Source organism: Nanorana parkeri, unplaced genomic scaffold, assembly GCF_000935625.1.
Source record: "Nanorana parkeri isolate BGI_ZX_2015 unplaced genomic scaffold, ASM93562v1 scaffold1356, whole genome shotgun sequence".
NCBI classification, from domain to species: domain Eukaryota; kingdom Metazoa; phylum Chordata; class Amphibia; order Anura; family Dicroglossidae; genus Nanorana; species Nanorana parkeri.
Window position 1 is genome coordinate 405733 of NW_017307624.1, and position 9251 is coordinate 414983.

At 39.5% G+C, this 9251-nt stretch overlaps 2 protein-coding genes across 2 annotated transcripts; both read left to right on the plus strand.

The window, feature by feature from the left end:
- Positions 1-244: 244 nt before the first annotated feature.
- LOC108797866 (olfactory receptor 1G1-like) lies at positions 245-1117 on the plus strand. The gene has a single exon (XM_018569559.1). It carries the CDS (start codon positions 245-247, stop codon positions 1115-1117), a length of 873 nt encoding a protein of 290 aa, XP_018425061.1.
- Positions 1118-7897: 6780 nt separating this feature from the next.
- On the plus strand, positions 7898-8794 carry LOC108797867 (olfactory receptor 2B6-like). Its single transcript, XM_018569560.1, has one exon. The coding sequence runs from the start codon at positions 7898-7900 to the stop codon at positions 8792-8794; it is 897 nt and encodes a 298-aa protein (XP_018425062.1).
- Positions 8795-9251: the final 457 nt, after the last annotated feature.

Consider the following 9251-nt stretch of genomic DNA (forward strand, 5'->3'; position numbering starts at 1 on the left):
AGCGTGAAAAGCTTACTAAATCTGGATATATAGGAACGAATTATCTTTGTTGCCTCTAGTTACTTTTAATTTCTTTTTTAACTTTCTTTCAGATAATATGAGGAATAGAACAATATATACGATACAAACCATGTCTATAGTAATTTTCTTGAGTGTGAATGTGTGCTGGTCATACACTCATCAAATGGCAATTGGTAATAACAGAACAATAAGTAGAGAATTCAACCTAATTGCGTTTACCAGAATGTCAGACTTCTCCTTTCTTATTGTTTTTGGGGTTTTATTAATGTATATGTTGTCAGTGCTCGGTAACCTTATTATCATCACAGTTGTGTGTATAGCTCCACAGCTGCATTCCCCTATGTATTTCTTCTTATGTAATCTAGGTGTCCAGGACATCATATACGTATCTTCCATCCTGCCAAAATTTGTGTTCGTCCAAATTACTGGGGACACCAGCATTTTGTTTACTAGCTGTATCATACAGTTGATGGTTTTTCTAGTTTGCTTGGATGCAGAGTTTTTCCTATTAGGGGCCATGGGCTTTGACCGCTATGTGGCCATATGTGTCCCTTTGAAATATTCTTTAATTATGAACAAGAAAGCATGTCTGACATTGGCTTTCACCTCCTGGAGTGTTGGTTCCCTGAATGCACTATTGTTTGCCTTCCTAATATCCAATTTGACATTTTGTGACTCCAGAAGTATCGACCACTTCTTTTGTGAGATCAAGGCCTTAATGCGGCTCTCTTGCAGTGATATCACTCACATGAACACAATAATATTTGTTGAAGGGGGGCTCATTGGTTTTTTTCCTTTCACAATGATTTTGACTTCCTACACTTTCATCATAGCTGCTATTCTGAAGATCAGGACTTCAGTGGGCCGAACGAAGGCATTTTCCAGCTGTTCCTCACATCTAACTGTTGTTTTATTGTTTTGTGGCACATCGATTAGTGTTTATATGAAACCAGAGTCTGAAAACTCTGTAGAACAAGACCAGATCCTCTCTTTGCTGTATATTGCAGTGGTCCCAGCATTAAATCCCCTGGTGTACAGTTTGAGAAACAGAGAAGTATTGAAAGTTTTGCGAATGTGCAAGGAAAACTTTTTTTAAAGTTTGTTTTACTGAGATACAATGATACACAGCACAATGGCTTAGTGGTTAGAACTTCTGCATTGCAGCACTGGAGGTCCCTGAATGAAATTCCAGCCAGGACACTATCTGCAAGGAGTATGCGTGTTCTCCGTGTGCTTGTGTAGTTCCCTTCCACATTCCAAAGACATGCTGGAAGGTTAATTGGCTCCAGTCCTGTAAAGTCCTGTAAAGTGCTGTGTAAATTGTCGGCGCTATATAAATACCAATAATAAATTAAAGTAAAATCGCACTAACTGCTTAAAAGATTTGTATAAGTATTACCCAAATTTACCCTCAAACCTCTCTCTCCCACTCTAAAGTAGGGAAGAGCTAAACATACCTAGGTTTGATTCGGAGTGGGATTGTTGAACTGAACCCCATTGAAATCAATAAGAGCCTAATCTGTAAAATCAGTGATAGCCATATCCTGGCTGTTAGGCTAGGGATTGTCAAACCAATGCCATGGGTGGGCTGGACACTGCCCTGGGGACATTACCTAATGCAAAAAAATTAAAAAAAACTCCCCCTCCCATTTTGTTATTTTTTATTCTCCCCCCCCCCCCCCCCCAGTATTCAGAGACACGTACGAGCACCTGCATCATTCAAACCTGTATACCTAACACACAAATTGTATAGCAATATACTCATACTTAACTGTGTGCCTTACGTGATAACCTTTGTAACAGAGGTAGCTTTAGTCTGAGTAATGATTTTTTACCGTATTGCGTTACTTGATTCTCACAAGACTGTAACCATTACCTGTATTTTGTGAAAACCTAATGAAAAACTATGGTTAAAAAAATAAAATAAAAAAAACTTTCAAGTGAAAGCAGCTGTCTCAATGTGAATATTTAAAAATGCCCAATTCCTTTAAATAACCCGCCTTGGAGGTGCCCTAAGGCTGCCTATGAAGTGGTAAATTTGTATGATGTATGCAATGTACTACAGCAAATACTGACATTTGCAAATAAAAAATGCTTAAGAGTCTGGTATGCATTTTGGGGGAACCTTTCTGCATGGCTCCCCATGCTGTTTTTAGCTACGGCCAGATCCCTCGGCAGCTTCGTGAATAGACCCTTATATGTTTATGTACGGTTCTAATCTGCACACTCCTATGTATTTTTTAGTCCAGGATATCATTGTTGTCTCTGCTATCATACCTAAACTGTTGTCCATCACAATAACTGGTCATGATTGGATTTCCTTCCAAGGCTGCGTCAAACAAACGGTCATGTTTGCATCATGCGTTGATACACAGTTCTAACTACTTACCTCTTTGGCCTGCGACTAATATGCAGCCATCTGTTTGCCTCTACAGTACCATTTCTTTATGAATCAGAAAGTTTATGTACTATTGGCTGCTACGTCCTGGCTTTTCAGTTCCATAAATGCATGTATTTTTACTCCTATAATATCAAAGTTTTTCTGTCTGTATCACACTAAATGTCAACCATTTCTTTTGTGATCTGAAGACCATATAAAAAAGCCGACTTGTAGCCAAATTAGAACAATGAGCATCGTAATAGTTATAGAGAAAGTGTTTTTGGGGATTGTACCCTTTGCCTTAATCTTGACCTCCTACCTAAAGATAATATCCACTATATGGAAGATTCATATAGTAGAAGGAAGAATGCAAGCCTTCTCCAGCTGTTCCTCTCATCTCATCATTGTCTCCATCTTCTGTGTGACAGTTTTCAGCTTGTACATAAAACCAGAGTCTGCAAATAAGAGATAGACATAATCATCTTGTTATTGTATGCTGTTATGGTTCCTCTGTTAAACCCCTTGGTGTACAGCCCGAGGAACAAAGAAGTGCTGAAGGCTCTAAAAAGTAGAAAAAAATAAACAACACATCCATATGTGACACATCCATGTAACACATCCATATGTAACATTCCATATATACACTGCCTGTTCAAAAAACACACACTCTTATGTTTTATTGGACCACCGTTAATCTTTAACCTTGATTATGGCAACACCTTGCCTCCGTTTCAATAAGCTAATGCAATGTCAAAACATTTATTTCCATACAGAGTTGCATTCATTTTACACCAAGATCTTGTACTGATGATGGAAGAGTTGGACCACTGCGTAAACTCTTTTCCAGCACATCCCAAAGATTCTGAATGGGGTTAAGGTCTCGACTCTGTGGTGGCCAATCCATGTGTGACAATGATGTCTCATGCTCCCTGAACCACTCTTTCACAATCGGAGCCCGATGAATCCTGCCATTGTCATCTTTGAATACACCCATGCCATCAGGGAAGAAAAAAAAAATCCATTGATGGAAAAACCTGGTGATTCACAATATTCAGATAGGTAGCTGACCTCATTTTTTGGGGATAAAATATTGCTGAACCTAGAGCTAATATCCAGTGGAAGGCTCTGACCTATTTGCGTAGCTAAATCCATGTGGTGACTATTTTTTTGGACAGGCAGTGTTGATATAGCTCAGTAGTCACATAAAGGCAAGTTCCCCTTTTAGGATAATTTTAATGAGAAAGCATATTGTATTTTTAGTGAGCTCATGTTTTTGGTTATTATGGCAATGACTAATGACCTAAAAAATGATTATAGATGGTACATTGTTTTGTTTGCTCTTTCATTTGTTTATTATTTTAGAAATGCATGTAAGCTATTACAGGCACTGTAGAGAACCCATTACTATCACTCTACATTCCTGCTTAAAGTAGACTTTGCACTACCCATGCTGAAACGCTTGGTGAAAAAAAAACAAATTCCTGAGTGGGAAATGGGAATGATGTCACCTTCTTTCTGGTGAGATCCCAGAGATTGCTGCGTAGCCAAAGTCTCTAAGAAGGCATGCCAGCACAGATCAGGAGCATCTTCTTGTGAGATTTCCGGTACTCCATTTTCTGGAATCTCTCCAGAAATAATGCATCATCACCCTCGCCTAGATGCAATGGGCGGTAACTGGGATAAGTATATTAGATGACATTCCCCCCACAGGCTATTTAAAATTTTTTTTTTAGCATTGGGAGGAGCGAGTGTAAGTGGACCATGCTTTTTTTAGTGTGAAGTCTGCTTTAACAACTGCTTGGATAAAATATCTTCCCTGCCAGGATATTGTATTCTGACAGCAGTGGGTTTGCCACTGCTCAGAATACCCGAGCAGTGGGGTTGATTTACTAAAGGCAAATAGGCTATTCACTTTGCCAAGGGAGTTTGAACTCTGCAGTGGAATTTTCCCCTTAATTTAGTGAATGAGGTGAAACTCTTGTGTTGTCCATCACCCAATCATGTGCAAACAAAAGTACTCTTTTTTATTATTTTTTGTCCTTGCACGTGTGATAGTTTGGGAAATATCACACAACGGTAAGCGCTAAGAGACCACTCCTGAAGCCGACTTTAACCTAAAAGGACAGTCTTTATTCAGCATAAATTATGCATAACAGTTCATTCCGGAGTCTCATCAAGACATCGTGTTTGGTTTCACCAAGATCTGTCTGTCCCATACGCTCCCAGTGTGATAGTCCCAGGACTTTACCGTATTTCTCTGTGAATACAGTCCTCAGCACTGCTCAGCAGCTTTCCTCAGCTCCAAGCGGTTCAGTATTCACCCCTCGTGGGTCACTGCCTCTCTCTTTCTCTCTAGCGGGTATCTCAGGGTCCCCAACCATCTTGACCTCTCCAGCCTTCCTGGCCGTGTCACTTGTGCTCGCGCACGCAGCAGAGTCTGCCTGTGGTCGTGTGCCTTCTGCACACCCACAACTCTCCCCTGAGCACTGGGCTGGCTTCCTAATGAGGCTGCTCTCAGCCACCTGATCAGCCCATTGGCAAAACCCGGCTCCAGGACTCGAGATCTCATCCCACCCAGAGCTCTAAGAAATCTCCAGAGCTCCAGATCCCAGCTACAAATAGGAAAACTTGGAAGAATCTGAAAAGCCAGGTTCTTCCTTATAAAATGGTTCACATTCTGGACCCTCTCAGCCCCTCTGGCTTAGAGTCCTGGGTGCCAAAGTTGCCATACTACTCCATGGCATTGCCATGCACTGCCACACACATAATTGGGTATTCTTTGCAAAGTGACCTTTTACCTCATTCACCAAGCTAAAGGAAACTCCCCCTGCAAAGTGCAACTTTCCTTGCAAAGTGAATAGCCTATTTGACTTTAGTAAATCAACCTCAGTGACTGTAGCTGGTTTTCAACATACTGAAAAATAGACTTTTGTTGAAAAGAGCGGTTCAGGATCAATGTGTATGTTTTCTTGCTCATTTGATTTACAACTAATTTAGATGATGTCTCTGTAAAAAAAATAAATCGATTGCTGTATTTTTCTTGAAGATGTTTTGCTGGTCATTCAACTAGCTTTTTCAATACAGAATGACTTGTACAAAATTTATCTGGGAATAAATTTGATGAATGTTGCTCCAATGAACATAATCTGTTTAGGATGTCTCCTTGTCTAGAATGCTTACTTGACTGTCCTCAGAGAAGTGACCTTTTTCGTTTAGATGTAGGTACATGCCTGAATGCCTGAAGGGTTTGGCTCTTCTATGCTGTGCAATACACTGGTGTTACTGCTGTTTCCCCGACATAAAATTCTGAGCAATTCTCACTTCCCTGGACTGCATAAACAATGTTGTTCCTCTTGTGTTTAGGAGTTGGGTCTTTTGGGTGAACCAGTTGTTGCCTCTGTATATTGCTGGGTTTAAAGCAGAGAGGGATGCAATGTTTATTAAAAATCCTTCTGAGTTTCTCAGACACCCCAGCTACATATAGGATGACCATATTCTATCGTTTCCTTCTTTCTCTTCTGACAAAGGCCCAGTCTGGATACCCGCAAGTTTTAAGGGGTCTTCTGAGGTGTTTTATTTCCTTTGCCTTGGCCTCTGTGCTGCTGGGAATTTTCTCTGCTCAGTGTTGTAGAGTCCTGATGACTCCCAGTTTGTGACCTAGAGGATGGTGGGAGTCAAATAGCAGGTTTTGGTCCGTGCGAGTTTGTTTTCTGTAGACCTCTATTTGCAGCCTCCCGCCCTCTTTAACTGTTACCAAACAGTCCAAGAAAGCCAGTGTATTATTTTGCATAGCTTCAAACATAACCCTGATATTATGATCCACTGAGTTAATGTGGTCAGTGAAAGCCTGTAATTCATTTGTAAATTTTAACCCAAGTGTCATCTACATATCTGAACCAATGGCTGGGTTTTTTCCAAAGAATAAATGGAAAAGGACAATATTTTCCCTGAGAAGGCCCAGCATATGTCTGAACTTCTTTAGAAAAAATAGTTTTGTTAGTTACAGTTGATGTAACTTTCAAATACCCATGCTATTTTTTATAATTAGATTGTTCTCTACTATATATTTTTTTTAATAAATGTTGAATAATAAATGAATGGCTGGGGAATATATTTACTATAAAGACCTCGTTACGGCTCATGGTTAGTTTAGTTAATACTTTAGAAAAACAAGACACTAATTGAAATGTCTTCTGGGAATTAGTATCCTTATTTAGATGATTCTTATTGCAATAACACACAGTAGTGATGCGACTTTGTGACAAAAGTAGTCCTACCATATATCTAGTGTACCTGTATATCTTTATAGCTGTGCTTTACCAGCATGTTGGTTAAATACTGAAAAAGCTCCTTACTGCTTCCCTAAAAAGTGCCTCATCCTACCTATATTCCAGCTGTTAATGACTTTCTCCCAGGTTCTGCTGTTCACCTCTATTGTGCACCTTCCACATTCTTCATAAAACTTTTTAAAAAGTTTGGGCTTTTGATATACTATTGATTGGAATTTATACAACATCATTACAACCGTGGATAATATTTTTGTTTTATTTAACTAAAAATGTTTTATCTCAGTACAGTTGTATTAACAGGAGCAGGTTAGTCTAATTGTATCATTGGATTAGGAATTTAGGACTGTTCCGAAAACATTTTTTTTACAGTGCTTTGTTAAACTGGAACTGAATAATGATGTCGTAATGCGTATGTTCACCCCAAACTTACTTACAAATTTACAAACTAACAAATTACTTACAGATTAGACAGTTGACCTCAGAACAAGTGTCCCCTTTAGAAGATTGCTTCTCATCTCTTGTTCAACAAAAATTGTGGATAGCCCCTTACTTTCTATTTTGGTGACAATGGTCACCAGTACAAATGGAAAGGTGAATCTGATCATTGAGGATAGCCATACAAAAATAGCAGAGGGTCTAACCCCACTGGAGAGATTGACCCTTTCTATTTGTTCTGGTGTCTCATTTTCATTGTGATAGAAAGTGATGGGAAATCCAAAATTATACAAATATCACAGGAATAGAAGGTGAGAAGAAATAATTTAATGGTGTCACCTCGATAAGAAGAGATTGCCCTCATTTTTGAGAAACTTTGTCTCACTGTCTCTCTGTCTCCAGCACATGAATTAAATGGAAGCCTCAAGTGGATCCAAAACAGATGGTGTTGATGAAAAGTTTTGGTTTTCAATATACTTTGAATGAAAGCTCCACAGAGCATTGGGTCAAGAGCCCGTAATCCCTCTAAGTGAAAAGCTTACTAAATCTGGATACACGGGGATTAATTTTCTTGGTTGCCTCTAGTTACTTTTAATGTTTTTTTCGTTTTCTTTTAGATAATATGAAGAATAGAACAATATATATGTTACAAACCATGTCTATAGTAATGTTCTTGAGTGTGAATGCGAGCTGGTCATACACTCATCATATAAACGTGAATAGTAATAACAAAACAATAAATAGAGAATTCAACTTACTTGCATTTTCCGGAATGTCAGACTTCTCCTTTCTTATTGTTTTTGGGGTTTTATTAATGTATATGTTGTCAGTGCTCGGTAACCTTATTATCATCACAGTTGTGTGTATAGCTCCACAGCTGCATTCCCCTATGTATTTCTTCTTATGTAATCTAGGTGTCCAGGACATCATATACGTATCTTCCATCCTGCCAAAACTTGTGTTCGTCCAAATTACTGGGGACACCAGCATTCTATTTACTAGCTGTATCATACAAATGTTTGTATTTGCAGTTTGCTTGGATGCAGAGTTTTTCCTATTAGGGGCCATGGGCTTTGACCGCTATGTGGCCATATGCGTCCCTTTGAAGTATTCTTTAATTATGAACAAGAAAGCATGTCTGACTTTGGCTTTTACCTCCTGGAGTGTTGGTTTCCTGAATGCACTATTGTTTGCCTTCCTAATATCCAATTTGACATTTTGTGACTCCAGAAGTATCGACCACTTCTTTTGTGAGATCAAGGCCTTAATGCGGCTCTCTTGCAGTGATATCACTCACATGAACACAATAATATTTGTTGAAGGGGGGCTCATTGGTTTTTTTCCTTTCACAATGATTTTGACTTCCTACACTTTCATCATAGCTGCTATTCTGAAGATCAGGACATCAGTCGGCCGAACGAAGGCATTTTCCAGCTGTTCCTCACATCTAATTGTTGTTTTATTGTTTTGTGGGACGTCGCTTAGTGTTTATATGAAACCAGAGTCTGAAAACTCTGTAGGACAAGACCAGATCCTCTCTTTGCTGTATATTGCAGTGGTCCCAGCATTAAATCCCCTGGTGTACAGTTTGAGAAACAGAGAAGTATTGAAAGTTTTGCAAATGTGCAAGGAAAATTTAGTTTTGAAGTTTTTTACTGAGATACAATGAGACACAGCAAAGAAGGAAAAAGGGAAACGAGTGTGACTGCCTGGCGCAAAATGCATGAATAGGGAATGCCCCAGGACAAATAATGAATCAGGGTGAATGAATGTGAGAGGGTGGAGGTGATGTTTGACACTTACGTATGATGATGAGGGAGAGGACACAATGCTGGTTGGTGTGTGTTCAGTGGTGGGACACTCCTGATGATGTGGTCGTGGGGTCTCATAATTTGGGTAGACGGGTGTCACAAGAGTCGGTGGGCTGTCTTGATCCTTGCGTGGAAAACTGGTTGGAAACCGACGTGGAAGGGAAATTATAAAAATTGTTCAGAATTCCTGCGAGTGTGTATAATTGGATGTGAATTCTTTACTCATCATAGAATTTAGTGTGTAGTGATATCATCGTCGAAGGAGATTCTGTGATGGGTTGGAGGTGTGGAGGGGAGGCACGTTCTGATTCCTGA

Bases quoted from the DNA above. Each gene is read 5' to 3' on its own strand.
- LOC108797866 (XM_018569559.1), top strand. From the start codon at position 245: ATGTCAGACTTCTCCTTTCTTATTGTTTTTGGGGTTTTATTAATGTAT.
- LOC108797867 (XM_018569560.1), top strand. From the start codon at position 7,898: ATGTCAGACTTCTCCTTTCTTATTGTTTTTGGGGTTTTATTAATGTAT.